Source organism: Hemibagrus wyckioides, linkage group LG02, assembly GCF_019097595.1.
Source record: "Hemibagrus wyckioides isolate EC202008001 linkage group LG02, SWU_Hwy_1.0, whole genome shotgun sequence".
Classification (NCBI taxonomy): Eukaryota; Metazoa; Chordata; class Actinopteri; order Siluriformes; family Bagridae; genus Hemibagrus; species Hemibagrus wyckioides.
The window spans coordinates 24919342-24936427 of NC_080711.1; the positions used below are offsets into that span (position 1 = coordinate 24919342).

Consider the following 17086-nt stretch of genomic DNA (forward strand, 5'->3'; position numbering starts at 1 on the left):
TGTGTAAGAGTGTGTGTGAGGGGTGTGTAAGAGTGTGTGTGAGGGGTGTGTGGGGTGTGTAAGAATGTGTGTGAGGGGTGTGTGGGGTGTGTAAGAGTGTGTGTGAGGGGTGTGTGGGGTGTGTAAGAGTGTGTGTGAGGGGTGTGTGGGGTGTGTAAGAGTGTGTGTGGGGTGTGTAAGAGTGTGTGTGAGGGGTGTGTAAGAGTGTGTGTGAGGGGTGTGTAAGAGTGTGTGTGAGGGGTGTGTGGGGTGTGTAAGAGTGTGTGTGAGGGGTGTGTAAGAGTGTGTGTGAGGGGTGTGTAAGAGTGTGTGTGAGGGGTGTGTAAGAGTGTGTGTGAGGGGTGTGTAAGAGTGTGTGTGAGGGGTGTGTGGAGTGTGTTAGAGTGTGTGTGAGGGGTGTGTTGGGTGTGTAAGAGTGTGTGTGAGGGGTGTGTGGGGTGTGTAAGAGTGTGTGTGAGGGGTGTGTAGGGTGTGTAAGAGTGTGTGTGAGGGGTGTGTAGGGTGTGTAAGAGTGTGTGTGAGGGGTGTGTAGGGTGTGTAAGTGTGTGTGAGGGGTGTGTGGGGTGTGTAAGAGTGTGTGTGAGGGGTGTGTGGGGTGTGTAAGGGTGTGTGTGTGGGGTGTGTAAGAGTGTGTGTGAGGGGTGTGTGGGGTGTGTAAGAGTGTGTGTGTGGGGTGTGTAAGAGTGTGTGTGAGGGGTGTGTGGGGTGTGTAAGAGTGTGTGTGAGGGGTGTGTGGGGTGTGTAAGAGTGTGTGTGAGGGGTGTGTGGGGTGTGTAAGAGTGTGTGTAAGAGTGTGTGTGAGGGGTGTGTGGGGTGTGTAAGAGTGTGTGTGTGGGGTGTGTAAGAGTGTGTGTGAGGGGTGTGTGGGGTGTGTAAGAGTGTGTGTAAGAGTGTGTGTGAGGGGTGTGTGGGGTGTGTAAGAGTGTGTGTGAGGGGTGTGTGGGGTGTGTAAGAGTGTGTGTGAGGGGTGTGTGGGGTGTGTAAGAGTGTGTGTGAGGGGTGTGTGGGGTGTGTAAGAGTGTGTGTGGGGGTGTGGGGTGTGTAAGAGTGTGTGTGAGAGGGGAGTGGGGGGTGTGTGGGAGGGGTGTGGGGGGTGTGTAAGAGTGTGTGTGAGGGGTGTGTGGGGTGTGTAAGAGAGTGTGTGAGGGGTGTGTGGGGTGTGTAAGAGTGTGTGTGAGGGTGTGTAAGAGTGTGTGTGGGGGGGTGTGTAAGAGTGTGTGTGAGGGTGTGTGGGTGTGTAAGAGTGTGTGTGAGGGGTGTGTAAGAGTGTGTGTGAGGGGTGTGTAAGAGTGTGTGTGAGGGGTGTGTAGAGTGTGTGTGAGGGGTGTGTGGGTGTGTAAGAGTGTGTGTGAGGGGTGTGTAGGGTGTGTGGGGGTGTGTAAGAGTGTGTGTGAGGGGTGTGTGGGGTGTGTAAGAGTGTGTGTGGGGGTGTGTAGAGTGTGTGTGAGGGGTGTGTGGGGTGTGTAAGAGTGTGTGTGAGGGGGTGTGTGGGGTGTGTGTGGGTGTGTGAGGGGTGTGTGGGGGTGTGTAAGAGTGTGTGTGGGGGTGTGTGGGGTGTGTGAGGGGTGTGTGGGGTGTGTGGAGGGGTGGGTGTGTGTGGGGTGTGTGGGGTGGGGTGTGTGGGGTGTGTAAGGTGTGTGTGAGGGGTGTGTGGGGTGTGTGAGGTGTGTGTGAGGGGTGTGTGGGGTGTGTAGAGTGTGTGTGAGGGGTGTGTGGGGTGTGTAAGAGTGTGTGTGAGGGGTGTGTGGGGTGTGTAGAGTGTGTGTGAGGGGTGTGTGAGGGGTGTGTGAGGGGTGTGTGGGGTGTGTAAGAGTGTGTGTGAGGGGTGTGTGGGGTGTGTGAGAGTGTGTGTGAGGGGTGTGTAGGGTGTGTAAGAGTGTGTGTGAGGGGTGTGTAAGAGTGTGTGTGAGGGGTGTGTAGGGTGTGTAAGTGTGTGTGAGGGGTGTGTGGGGTGTGTAAGTGTGTGTGAGGGGTGTGTGGGGTGTGTAAGAGTGTGTGTGAGGGGTGTGTGGGGTGTGTAAGAGTGTGTGTGAGGGGTGTGTAAGAGTGTGTGTGAGGGGTGTGTGGGGTGTGTAAGAGTGTGTGTGAGGGGTGTGTGGGGTGTGTAAGAGTGTGTGTGTGGGGTGTGTAAGAGTGTGTGTGAGGGGTGTGTGGGGTGTGTAAGAGTGTGTGTGTGGGGTGTGTAAGAGTGTGTGTGAGGGGTGTGTGGGGTGTGTAAGAGTGTGTGTGAGGGGTGTGTGGGGTGTGTAAGAGTGTGTGTGAGGGGTGTGTGGGGTGTGTAAGAGTGTGTGTAAGAGTGTGTGTGAGGGGTGTGTGGGGTGTGTAAGAGTGTGTGTGTGGGGTGTGTAAGAGTGTGTGTGAGGGGTGTGTGGGGTGTGTAAGAGTGTGTGTGTGAGGGGTGTATAGGGTGTGTAAGAGTGTGTGTGAGGGGTGTGTGGGTGTGTGGAGTGTGTGTGAGGGGTGTGTGGGGTGTGTAGAGTGTGTGTGAGGGGTGTGTGGGGTGTGTAAGAGTGTGTGTGTGGGGTGTGTAAGAGTGTGTGTGAGGGTGTGTAGAGTGTGTGTGAGGTGTGTGGGGTGTGTAAGAGTGTGTGTGAGGGGTGTGTGGGGTGTGTAGAGTGTGTGTGAGGGGGTGTGTGGGGTGTGTAAGAGTGTGTGTGTGGGGTGTGTAAGAGTGTGTGTGAGGGTGTGTAAGAGTGTGTGTGAGGGGTGTGTGGGGTGTGTAAGAGTGTGTGTGAGGGTGTGTAAGAGTGTGTGTGAGTGTGTAGAGTGTGTGTGAGGGTGTGTAAGAGTGTGTGTGAGGGTGTGTGGGGTGTGTAAGAGTGTGTGTGAGGGGTGTGTAAGAGTGTGTGAGGGTGTGTGGGGTGTGTAGAGTGTGTGTGAGGGGTGTGTGGGGTGTGTAAGAGTGTGTGTGAGGGGTGTGTGTGGTGTGTAACAGTGTGTGTGTGGGTGTGTGGGGTGTGTGAGGGGTGTGTGAGGGGTCTGTGGGGTGTGTAAGAGTGTGTGTGAGGGGTGTGTGGGGTGTGTGAGGGGTGTGTGGGGTGTGTAAGAGTGTGTGTGTGTGAGTGTGAGGGGTGTGTGGGGGGTGTGTGGGGTGTGTAAGAGTGTGTGTGAGGGGTGTGTGGGGTGTGTGAGGTGTGTGTGAGGGGTGTGTGGGGTGTGTAAGAGTGTGTGTGAGGGGTGTGTGGGGTGTGTAAGAGTGTGTGTGAGGGGTGTGTGGGGTGTGTAAGAGTGTGTGTGAGGGGTGTGTGAGGGGTGTGTGAGGGGTGTGTGGGGTGTGTAAGAGTGTGTGTGAGGGGTGTGTGGGGTGTGTGAGGTGTGTGTGAGGGGTGTGTGGGGTGTGTAAGAGTGTGTGTGAGGGGTGTGTGGGGTGTGTGAGGTGTGTGTGAGGGGTGTGTGGGGTGTGTAAGAGTGTGTGTGAGGGGTGTGTGGGGTGTGTAAGAGTGTGTGTGAGGGGTGTGTAAGAGTGTGTGTGTGGGGTGTGTGGGGTGTGTAAGAGTGTGTGTGAGGGGTGTGTAAGAGTGTGTGTGTGGGGTGTGTGGGGTGTGTGGGGTGTGTGAGGGGTGTGTGTCTGTCCTCACTATCCCCTGAAGGGTCTTGTGATCTGAGACGGTCCAGTTCCCAAACCAGGCAGTGATGCAGCTGCTCAGGACGCTCTCCATGGTCCCTCTGTAGAACACAGTCAGGATGGGGGGAGGGAGATGGGCTTTCCTCAGCCTTTGCAGGAAGTAGAGTCGCTGCTGGGCTTTCCTGGTGATGGAGCTGGTGTTGAGTGACCAGATGAGGTCCTCCGCCAGGTGAACACCAAGGAAGTTGGTGCTCTTGACGATCTCCATGATGGACCCATTGATGTTCAGTGGAGAATGGTCACTCTGTGCTCTCCTGAAGTCAACAACCATCTCTTTAGTCTTGTCAACGTTCAGAGACAGGTGATTGACTTTACACCAATGATATCATTAGAAAGCCGTATGCTGTACAGGTCTGTACACTACATCTGTGAGGGCAGTTTGTTAGAACACCATGATCTCATGATATAGATAAATATCAAATATGAAGATAAAACACGTCTTAAAGAAGTTATGTGTGAAGTGAAAGTTTGTTGTGAGAGCTTCACTCTTAATTCCTGAGAATTCTGAATAACTCCGTACCCAGGGAGGAATTTTCTCAGTAAAAAACCTCAGCCTGATTTCTGCATCATGACATGATTCAATCTATTTGAATTAATTCTTGCCAAAAATAGACTGATGACAGCAGGAAGACGAGTCTGACATTTCAGCGGTGGAAAAAACATGTTTGTTTGAACAACAGGGAATTCTTGCCGTGTTTCCGTTCGCTGTCCTGAAACCGGTCAGGTGACTTCATACCAGACTGGCCACTGGGAATTCAGCTCACACTGCAGTTTACACCTTACAGAGAGAGAGAGAGAGACAGAAAGAAAGAAGGAAAGGAGAGAGAGAGAGAGAGAGAGAGACAGAAAGAAAGAAAGAAAGAAAGAAAGAAAGAAAGAAAGAAAGAAAGAAAGAGATATGGAACGTACCAGAAGGTTTGTGGAATCTAGTTCACCAGGTTTGCAATAATTTTCCACTAGAGGGCGCACATGCACAATTTTTTAAGGGTTACTGTTGACTACATTTAAAAAACGAAGTGAATATTTAAATAAAAATGATTATATTATTAGCAAATGATTTCAAATGCAATTATTTTACCCGATTGTATTTGTTGTTATTTTGTGTTAAATGTTTTGTATGCATGATGAGATGAATTGAGCAAATAAATAAATAAATAAATGAATGAATGAATAAATAAATAAATAAATAAATAAATAAATAAACTTTCATTTAGTTAGATTTGACAATAAAAGACACTCAGATTTATATTTCAGTGACCTTAACCATGGAGGCTGTTGACCAGATGTTGTGCATTCAAAATCCTGAGTGATTGAGACCATTAACCACCAGTGTCTCACTGCTGTTCATGAGGGGGGATTTTCATGAGTCTGGATTGAAATCCGTTCAGTCAGAAATCCATATGGGAGTGAACTTCACACTGCGTGACCTGTACAGTTATACTGATAAATACAACAACAGTTTGTTCTAAAAAGATCCCAAGTCTTGGAAAATTTCTCTCCATGTTCTCTGAATGTAGAGGATTTCGCCAGTGTTTGTGTAAAAGTTTCTGTTCAGTGAATCTAGCTGGCTACTGCAGACAGAAATGAGGCTGATCCTGATCATTTATTCCTCTTAACAACCTGATTAAGCAAAACAAGTCACGCATGTGTAATGAAGACTCTTTTGACTCTTTGTGAGCCTTAAATGTTATCTGACGTGCACAATAAACCCTGTCATGTTCAACAGAAGTGAATAAATAAAAATGATGAAATGTTCCACCTGAAATCCTTCCACCTGGTAATTTTCCTGATTTTCCTGCTCTAACCTTAATACATTTCTGAATTTGGATTCTAATTTTCATTTATATAAAAAGAACAAGTATAGATGTGTTTAGAAGTGTACTATGTATTTATTTAATTTGGCTCGAGTTTTCTTTTTTTGTGTATCGGGCATTAACATGTCTTTTTCCTGTTCTAGGTTCCCTCATGCCGTCTCTGGTCTCAAAGTAATTGAAGAGTCTGAACCCATAGAGATTCCCGTAGAAACTGGTCCTGAATCAGATACGGACATGAGCGTGTCTCATGTTGGGGTGCTGAGCACCACATTAACTCTGAGGCCCAAAGTGTCTCATGAAGGACGAGACAACAGCAAAAAAGTGCACAAGGTGTCGCTGGTAAACAACAGCAGCAGCACCAACAGCTCTGTGCTTCATGTGCATGGTGTGGATGAGCTCGAAAATGGGGTTAAGAAGGACGTCGTGGACAATGGAACCAGATTCGAGGCGGTCAACGACTGGAAGCCGAGGTACAGCGAGTACCGTCTTTATGATGGAGAATCGAGAGCTTATTTATCGGACGGTTCAGAGTCTGAGGTGTCAGGTAGCACACCCCTGTATTCTTCACACTCCAGCAGCACCCAGTATAAATCAACCATGTACTCCTCCTCACCCTCCTTCTCTTCTGAGCAAAAGTGGGAACCCCTCCCCTCAGCCGTCTCCCTGGACACCGCTGGTAGCCTCAGTAACACTACCTGGCGGAATGTGAGGAGTGAAGTCCAGGAGAGCGATGAGAGGCAGACAGGTGGGAGGAGCTGGGCGGGGCTTGCTGCACCTGTTGAGGAGAGGGGGGTGAAAGGAGAGGGAGGAATAACAAACACAGACTCGCATTACAGCAGTGAGGAGACGGACGGATTTCTCTCCGGCATCTTCAAGGCGACTCGTGTGGAGCTTTCCCCCACTGAGCCTGATCGGGAACCCATCACCTCTCCACATGACATGGACACCCTGATAGACACGCTGAAAAGCATGGCTCCTCCTGTTCGACACCGGCCCCTACGCAGCTCCAGTCTGACTTTCTCATCTCTGCCTCCGATTGTTGAAGACACCACCAGCCCTTCTCCTCATAGGACCAGTCTGACTTCCAACCTGAATTCTAACCTGAATTCCAGCCTGTCTTCTAACCTGAATTCCAGCCTGACTTCTAACCTGACTTCCAGCCTGACTTCTAACCTGACTTCCAGCCTGACTTCTAACCTGACTTCTAACCTGACTTCCAGCCTGACTTCCAGCCTGACTTCCAGCCTGACTTCTCATGCACCTACACAACCTCAGAACAGCCTGCCTCCAGACCTGGGGTTGAACTGGAGCTCAAAGGATATGCGTTCTCCTCTTGCAATGATGAGCATGCTAAAGGAGCAGCAGTCTCAGGACGTTCAGGGACGCACACTACCCTTAGCGCCAAGAGCTTCAGCTCTCAGTAGCCTCTACATGCGCAAGAACTCGCTTCCAAATCTCAGCCTGGAAGAAGGAACTCAAGTTAACAGTATTTTGGGAACCTCTCGTCTGGACCACAGCCTGCTGTTTTCCACTTACCGTTCTGAGCAGAAGGAAGAGAATGGCAAGCTGTCAGGTCAGCGGACTCTTTACCGAGCGGCCTCTTTGCCTGAGGTTAATTCCGGACACGACTACCTCAGCAGGATTTCCAAGGCTCCGGACCCTCTGGGGTCTGCAGGTTCCACTTATGATCTGTCCTATCTCACGTCACCTCCAAGCTCCCTTCCAGGGTTGATCGAGACGTCTCGTATCAGCAGGAGCCCTTTGGTCATCAGCAGCCCCACTGCTGAGAGCCCTACCTCCATCTTAACCCCTCCTGTGTTGCACAGCCTGTTACCAGAGTCACCTGTTAAACCCCAAAGCCTGCAGTTGAACCTCGACTTCGGCTCACCTTCCATCGGATCTGTCGGATCCCCCGTCCATAACGGCATTGGAAACATCGGTGTCACCCAGCAGCCTGAACCAGACAGGAACCTCCTGGCCAAGTACAAAGCCTTCCCAGATGCCTATGTAAGTAGTTTGGACAAATTTAGGGCGCTGGATATTATTTTGGTGTCTGATGCGATCTCTTTAAAGTTTAAATATCAGGTGTAAGCAAAGGGGTTACACTAATGACCTTTTGTTAGCAGGTTAATGCTTGTTTGCAGTTCTTGAGTCACTGGGTATCTTCTAACTGTGGACATTTTAAGAAAAGGGATTTTCCTTTCCCTTTAAGAGCAGGTGCTGTGACACTGTAGAACTCAGGCAGTGAAAGGTAACAGAGAAAAGAGCACCTGAGAAAAAAGCCATTACAATGGAGTCTCAGAGACTGGGATCCATTACCACGGCCTCATGCAGTATTCACGTTTCTTCTTTTCTTCTAAAGTGGACTAGCTCTCCTGGTGTCCGTGTCTCACGGTGCTAGTCCTGTCCACTTTCTAGATTAACTGTAAAGTCAAACATCTTTAAGAGATCTTCAAACAAACATTGACATTTGAGCAAATAGCAGCATTGACACAGCAAGTTTCTCACCTGCTTGCAGAGGTCAACGTTTTGTTCTTGATTCTTGATCAGGTGCTGTAACTTTGTGCTAGTGTAGCAGGTAAGACCTGGATGTAATGAATATAAACATTCCCTCAGGTCAGAGCAGATGTCGGTGAAAAATTCAGGCATGACTTCGGTGCAGACTTGCTTCCACTTATTTTTATTTTTTTTCTCAGTACATTTTTTAGGCGCATCTTCTCTGGTGTCATGCTCGAGCACGTTGTTATAAAACATTATCAGCTGGGTGTGTTGAGCTCCAGGCGTGACGTAAATATCCTGCTCCTGCTCTCAACACACACCACGCCACTTATTTTAGCAATAACACACACATCCGCTGGCTTCCTACACCATGTTAGTTGCCCTGATACCTGATGGAGGCGGTTTGACAGTGAGGTGAACTTCAGCACACACACTAATGCACACTTAATAGCAGGTCTTGTGTACACTGAGTGTGAATGTGTGCACTTACACACACACAGACACACAGTACAGGATGTGTAGGCGTGGGCTTGCGATACAAATTCCAGATAAAATCTTCAGGTCTTAAATTGGATTGGAATTGGGGGTTTTTTGGTATCTTTAGAGAGAAATTAGTTGTATTCTGACATTGTAACATCACAATAATCACAATGACTTCTTTTAGTACTATTGTTACTCATCATAATAATCATGATTTAAAAGCAAAGCATTTATACAAATTTGAAAGAAAATGTACATAAATAAATAAATCATAGAGTTAAAATATGTCTTTAGCTGCTTATTAAAACGATATTCTGTACCAAACGTCTTAATATTCTATTATAAATCTGATTTGGGGGGCGGGGTTACAGATGAGCTCAAATAGTGAGGTCAATAAAATAGATAGATAGATAGATAGATAGATAGATAGATAGATAGATAGATAGATAGATAGATAGATAGATAGATAGATAGATACTTTATTCATCCCAATGGGAAATTTAGAAATGGGCTGGAACTTAGGCCCATGAGAAGATTAAGCTCTCAGCTAATTTTATTGATGAACTCATTAAAAAAAGGCTAAATTCAGATTCAGAGGCTGAAATCTCCATCATCTCCATCAGTTTGCTAAATATAACCCTTTTGTATTAGAGGGTTTCGGTTTTATTTCATGTGTATGTTATCTTACACAGGAATCCTATCAGAAGGAAAAAATAAACTGGTTTGACTGAGTAACAAGCCTGCAGATTTCTGATGAATGTTTATGAACATTAACTGGAACCTGTGCAAGAGAGAATGAGACGTGGAAAAGACGTTGAGAAGATCGTACAGGAGGATGTAATAATAATAATAATAATAATAATAATAATGGTGTAACTGAATTGGACCGAAGTCAGAATGGTGTGAGTGTTGATGAGTTGGAAGCAGGCAGTGGATCAGCTCACACTCAAACACACCCAGTCATCAACGTGTTTGTGTTGGAATTTGAATAAAAGCTGAAGGAAGGAACCGGGTGAGAAGTTATTAAAAATCATTACACGCATGTCTGTGCACAGTCAGCCGAGTCGACATGTTCCTTCCCTCGGGCATTTAAACACACCTGGTCACCTCCACGATGGATGGAACACGTCCAGCGTAGAAACGTATTATTACATAAAGTATCAACTATAATTGGATAAAAAATATAGTGTGTTATTCTTAAACAAAACATAAAATTTTAATCATTGTCACATAGCTTGTTAATTGCTTATTAATTATTATTGCTGAGGAAATTCAGAGGAACAGAATCAGCTCAGTTCCCACGACTCATTTACACTTCACACCACACTTTACACCTTACACTACACTTTACACCTTACACTACACTTTACACCACACTTTACACCTTACACTACACTTTACACCTTACACCACACTTTACACCTTACACTACACTTTACACCACACTTTACACCTTACACTACACTTTACACCTTACACTACACTTTACACCACACTTTACACCTTACACTACACTTTACACCTTACACCACACTTTACACCTTACACTACACTTTACACCACACTTTACACCTTACACTACACTTTACACCTTACACTACACTTTACACCACACTTTACACCTTACACTACACTTTACACCTTACACCACACTTTACACCTTACACTACACTTTACACCACACTTTACACCTTACACTACACTTTACACTTCACACCACACTTTACACCTTACACTACACTTTACACCTTACACTACACTTTACACCACACTTTACACCTTACACTACACTTTACACCTTACACCACACTTTACACCTTACACTACACTTTACACCTTACACTACACTTTACACCACACTTTACACCTTACACTACACTTTACACCTTACACCACACTTTACACCTTACACTACACTTTACACCACACTTTACACCTTACACTACACTTTATACCTTACACTACACTTTACACCTTACACTACACTTTACACCACACTTTACACCTTACACCACACTTTACACCTTACACCACACTTTACACTACACTTTACACCACACTTTACACCACACTTTACACCTTACACCACACTTTACACCACACTTTACACCACACTTTACACCTTACACTACACTTTACACCTTACACCACACTTTACACCACACTTTACACCACACTTTACACCTTACACTACACTTTACACCTTACACCACACTTTACACTACACTTTACACCACACTTTACACCTTACACCACACTTTACACTACACTTTACACCACACTTTACACCACACTTTACACCTTACACCACACTTTACACCACACTTTACACCACACTTTACACCTTACACTACACTTTACACCTTACACCACACTTTACACTACACTTTACACCACACTTTACACCTTACACCACACTTTACACCTTACACCACACTTTACACTACACTTTACACCACACTTTACACCTTACACTACACTTTACACCTTACACTACACTTTACACCACACTTTACACCTTACACCACACTTTACACCACACTTTACACCACACTTTACACCTTACACTACACTTTACACCTTACACTACACTTTACACCACACTTTACACCTTACACCACACTTTACACTACACTTTACACCTTACACCACACTTTACACCTTACACCACACTTTACACTACACTTTACACCTTACACCACACTTTACACCTTACACCACACTTTACACTACACTTTACACCTTACACTACACTTTACACTACAGCTTTTATTCAGTTGTGTGAATGTAAACAGAATGTGATGAAGCACAGAGCTAGTTAGGGCAAAGCGCTCTGCTCGAGGGAGGAGCTCCAAAAGTCTGGCACTGCAAGAGATCTGCATTTTTCCATCTATTGTTATCGTGTGAAAACTGTCAGGAGAAGCGAAGAGTAAAATTTGTTCTTAGAGAAAGAATAAATCTGAAAAGTTGTTTCACGTTCTGCTGATTATCAGTGAAATTAGCTAAAGGTGCTAAAACATGTCTCTGCATTTCATAGAGGTTCTGAACGACACTGACAAAAAGGATAGGACGAGATTAGAACCACTGAAGGGTTCCCCAAGGGTTCTTTAACAGCTCTGTGTTGGGTTTTCCAGTTTTTTTGGGAGTGTAGACTCTTAGAAATTGGCTTCTGTTGGTGGATTATTAGCTGCTAAGAAAAAAGATTCTTTCAGCCTTTCTAGTAGAGAAACACTCTGTCATGCAGAAGGGAAATAAATGGCTGTTTATCTTTTTAATATATGTATTTGTATATGTAATATATGTACATGTAAGTTTGAGAAAAGTGTCCATATGAGGAAAAAAGTATTTAGCATCTGCTTGATCTCGCTATTAGCACTAAACCGAGCTTTAATGCTGAATCGGCGTTTTCTCAGCAGCCGTCAGTCAGCGTGCTGTGGACTGAATTATGCAGGTGGAATTCCTGCACAGCGTCTGTCTAAACCTCTCAGGCGAGCTAAAAGAAGATCCCGATTTTACCTCCAGTGATCATGTGATTTCTGGGCTTTGTGTGTTGTGCAGTCAGAAACATGTTCTAATCAAACAGACGTGTGGATCGTTCCTGCCTTCTCTCTGTCACACCTGAGCTCGTAACCTCGGCTCAGTGAACACGCAAAGACTTCTGGATGAGTGTTAAAGAAAACACGGCCTCTCCTTATTAAACCAAACACACACACACACGGCCATTAGTCATGCATATATACTGTTCCAGATAGTGTGTGTTGAGATATTACGATATGACAACAGAACAACCAGAAGCCTGGACACTCCTTAAATGTGGGTGAGATGGATAAGTTCTGTTTGATTTTCAGTAAATACATGGAAACTGTTCCACGGTCTAAAGAGACCAAAATGAAGCTTTCTGGACTTATAGTGTTATATCTAACAGAAACCCAAACCATGAACACCATTCCTACTGTGAAGTATGGCGGTGCTGGGTTATTGAAGTGGTCAGTTCAGTAACAGAGGGGGTTGTTAATCAGTTTCAGCTGCTTTGGTGTTGCACTAGATGGGAATGGTTCAAAACAGGAATGGTTTCTCTGTTTTGAACAACAACATATATCTGTTTTATTTAATGAATAGATTTAATGTCACTCTTCCCCGGTGAATATTTTCCCAGAACTTTATCCTGGACTTGTTTTGAATGCTCCTTGCTCTTCTTGGTTTGTTTTGTCTAACAAGCTCCAGGAACACGTGTGTGTTTATCTTCAAGCCACATGACGCTTTAATTACACACAGGTAACTTCATTCAAACAGTGACAAGACTTCGGAGTAAAACACCTGAACTGATATTTCTCATTTCTTAGCAGTCTCTCGGGGGGTGGGGGTTGTGGGGGGTGAAGGAGGAGTCCCTAAACAATTCTTTTTTTTTTTTCTAAATAATTTCACAAGCTATTGATTTTTTCCCCATTCACTTCAATATTACAGTCTATTATTTATTAAGGATTCATGATATAAAGTCTCAATAAAGTCCATTTCAGTTCCAGAGTACAAAGTACAAAGGTTCGTGGGTGTGTGTGTGTGTGTGTGTGAATACTTATGCACAGCACTGTATTATACAGAAAACACACCTTTAGCATGAAGCTGTATTTGTGTGTAAAGTCTCTAAACCTCTCTCTAAAACCTTTTTCTCTGCAGCTCACTAAAGAGAAAGAACACGGCAAACTGAACCCTCGACCTGGGAAGGTGAGGCTCACACACACACACACACACATATCACTAACACACACACACATCACTAACACACACACACACTATCAAACACTCAGATATACCACCAATACTTTCATATAACAAATAAATGTAATCAATAACTCATTATAGATGAAGTGAACACAGTATAAATATCATCTGAGTATTAAAGTAAATCCTCCAACAGACAGTGAGTTATAAAGACTGCAGAGTGTACACAGTGTAGACAGTGTGTATAATGCCTTGTTAATGTGTCCTAACACTGTTTATATCCCTTTAATATTAGTAATAACGTGTTTTCAGTCAGACAGTAATCACTCGTTAATTTTTTGTTTATTATTATTATTATTATTATTAATATTATTATTTTTATTTCATGGTTTAACCTTAAGAGCAGAAAGGTTTCTTTTCTCGAAGGCTTCACAGACGCATTTCTTTAATCCTGATTCAGCCGATAGTAAAGGTCAGACTTCCTGCAACTTCACCATCCTGACCTTCACAGTGCTGACCTCAGTCTTCTGTTCTAACACACCAGTCCCTGAGGAACGCTCTGATCTCTGAGTCACGTGTCAGAGTGTCATCTCATCTCAAGTTTCAGCGGCATATTAAAATTAAATGAAATTATCTTTTACTTTTTTTAAGATGAACATTTATAGAGTGTGTCCGCCATTTTGGAAAGATCCGGCTGAAATCCTGAGCTAACGCGCATCAGTGTGACCAACATCATTGGTCACTCGCTTTATATTACACACAGTTTTATTAAACTTCCTTGTCGTCACGTCACAGATTTCTTCATATTGTAGGTCATGTAAAACACACACACACACACTGTCAACATCCTGAGTGCTGGAAACCTGCACTGTAGCTAAATCCTGAGTGAGTGTCTTTATAGCTGTGGTTTTTAAGTCCATCACAAACCAGCGCAATGAATAAGAATAAGAATAATAACATTCCAGAGATATTTTAATTCCCCTAACAGGAATATTATCAAATATAAGGCTGTAAATAAGAATTATTTAAATATTCAAATTTAAATATTTATTTATCTTTAAGTCATCATGTTGATCATAAATTATGATGATGAGCCCTCACACACTCACTTCATTTTGGTTTGTACCTCTGGGGGTATTTCAGGAAAGGTTCTAATCCTAACAATAAAGGGAGAACCTTTCAAAGTCTTTAACTACATAAAGAACCCCTGAGGAACAGCGTGGTGTCACTGCATTGGAGTCAGAGCTAGAGCTGAGTCCTGGTTTAGTTCAGTAGTCATCTGCTCACACTGCTGTCCTGCTCACACTGCTGTCCTGCTCACACTGTTGTCCTTCTCACACTCACACTGTTGTCCTGCTCACACTGTTGTCCTGCTCACACTGCTGTCCTGCTCACACTGTTGTCTTGCTCACACTGTTGTCCTGCTCATACTGCTGTCCTGCTCACACTGTTGTCCTGCTCACACTGTTGTCCTTCTCACACTCACACTGTTGTCCTGCTCACACTGTTGTCCTGCTCACACTGTTGTCCTGCTCACACTGTTGTCCTGCTCATACTGCTGTCCTGCTCACACTGTTGTCCTGCTCACACTGTTGTCCTTCTCACACTCACACTGTTGTCCTGCTCACACTGTTGTCCTGCTCATACTGCTGTCCTGCTCACACTGTTGTCCTTCTCACACTCACACTGTTGTCCTGCTCACACTGTTGTCCTTCTCACACTCACACTGTTGTCCTGCTCACACTGTTGTCCTGCTCATACTGTTGTCCTGCTCACACTGTTGTCCTGCTCATACTGCTGTCCTGCTCACACTGTTGTCCTGCTCACACTGTTGTCCTGCTCATACTGCTGTCCTGCTCACACTGTTGTCCTTCTCACACTCACACTGTTGTCCTTCTCACACTCACACTGTTGTCCTGCTCACACTGTTGTCCTGCTCACACTGTTGTCCTGCTCACACTGCTGTCCTGCTCACACTCACACTGTTGTCCTGCTCACACTGTTGTCCTTCTCACACTCACACTGCTGTCCTGCTCACACTGTTGTCCTTCTCACACTCACACTGTTGTCCTGCTCACACTGTTGTCCTGCTCACACTCACACTGTTGTCCTGCTCACACTGTTGTCCTGCTCATACTGCTGTCCTGCTCACACTGTTGTCCTGCTCACACTGCTGTCCTGCTCACACTGTTGTCATGCTCACACTGTTGTCCTGCTCACACTGCTGTCCTGCGCACACTCACACTGTTGTCCTGCTAACACTGTTGTCATGCTCACACTGTTGTCATGCTCACACTGTTGTCTTGCTCATACTGTTGTCCTTCTCACACTCACACTGTTGTCCTGCTCACACTGTTGTCCTGCTCATACTGCTGTCCTGCTCACACTGTTGTCCTGCTCATACTGTTGTCCTGCTCATACTGCTGTCCTGCTCATACTGCTGTCCTGCTCATACTGTTGTCCTTCTCACACTCACACTGTTGTCCTGCTCACACTGTTGTCCTGCTCATACTGTTGTCCTGCTCACACTGTTGTCCTGCTCATACTGCTGTCCTGCTCACACTGTTGTCCTGCTCACACTGTTGTCCTGCTCATACTGCTGTCCTGCTCACACTGTTGTCCTTCTCACACTCACACTGTTGTCCTGCTCACACTGTTGTCCTTCTCACACTCACACTGTTGTCCTGCTCACACTGTTGTCCTGCTCACACTCACACTGTTGTCCTGCTCACACTGTTGTCCTGCTCATACTGCTGTCCTGCTCACACTGTTGTCCTGCTCACACTGTTGTCCTTCTCACACTCACACTGTTGTCCTGCTCACACTGTTGTCCTGCTCACACTGTTGTCCTGCTCACACTGTTGTCCTTCTCACACTCACACTGTTGTCCTGCTCACACTGTTGTCCTGCTCACACTCACACTGTTGTCCTGCTCACACTGTTGTCCTGCTCACACTGTTGTCCTGCTCACACTGTTGTCCTTCTCACACTGTTGTCCTGCTCACACTGTTGTCCTTCTCACACTGCTGTCCTGCTCACACTCACACTGTTGTCCTGCTCACACTGTTGTCCTGCTCACACTGTTGTCCTGCTCACACTGTTGTCCTGCTCACACTGCTGTCCTGCTCACACTGTTGTCCTGCTCACACTGTTGTCCTTCTCACACTCACACTGTTGTCCTGCTCACACTGTTGTCCTGCTCACACTGTTGTCCTTCTCACACTCACACTGTTGTCCTGCTCACACTGTTGTCCTTCTCACACTCACACTGTTGTCCTGCTCACACTGTTGTCCTGCTCACACTCACACTGTTGTCCTGCTCACACTGTTGTCCTGCTCACACTCACACTGTTGTCCTGCTCACACTGTTGTCCTGCTCATACTGCTGTCCTGCTCACACTGTTGTCCTGCTCACACTGTTGTCCTGCTCACACTGTTGTCATGCTCACACTGTTGTCCTGCTCACACTGCTGTCCTGCGCACACTCACACTGTTGTCCTGCTAACACTGTTGTCCTGCTCACACTGTTGTCCTGCTCACACTGTTGTCCTTCTCACACTGTTGTCCTGCTCACACTGTTGTCCTTCTCACACTGCTGTCCTGCTCACACTCACACTGTTGTCCTGCTCACACTGTTGTCCTGCTCACACTGTTGTCCTGCTCACACTGCTGTCCTGCTCACACTCACACTATTGTCCTGCTCACACTGTTGTCCTGCTCATACTGCTGTCCTGCTCACACTGTTGTCCTGCTTACACGGTTGTCCTGCTCACACTGCTGTCCTGCTCACACTGTTGTCCTGCTCACACTGTTGTCCTGCTCATACTGTTGTCCTTCTCACACTCACACTGTTGTCCTGCTCACACTGTTGTCCTTCTCACACTGCTGTCCTGCTCACACTCACACTGTTGTCCTGCTCACACTGTTGTCCTGCTCACACTGCTGTCCT

The 17086-nt window shown here is 45.8% G+C and overlaps 1 protein-coding gene across 2 annotated transcripts in view; it reads left to right on the plus strand.

The window, feature by feature from the left end:
• The window catches only part of crybg2 (crystallin beta-gamma domain containing 2), a 53633-nt gene that overhangs the window by 23229 nt on the left and 13318 nt on the right, over positions 1 to 17086 (plus strand). For both annotated transcript variants that reach the window (XM_058415288.1, XM_058415297.1), the window contains 2 exons: positions 5583 to 7446; positions 13093 to 13140. In XM_058415288.1, the coding sequence (XP_058271271.1) occupies positions 5583 to 7446; positions 13093 to 13140 (1912 nt within the window). The remainder of the gene's footprint in view (positions 1 to 5582; positions 7447 to 13092; positions 13141 to 17086) is intronic.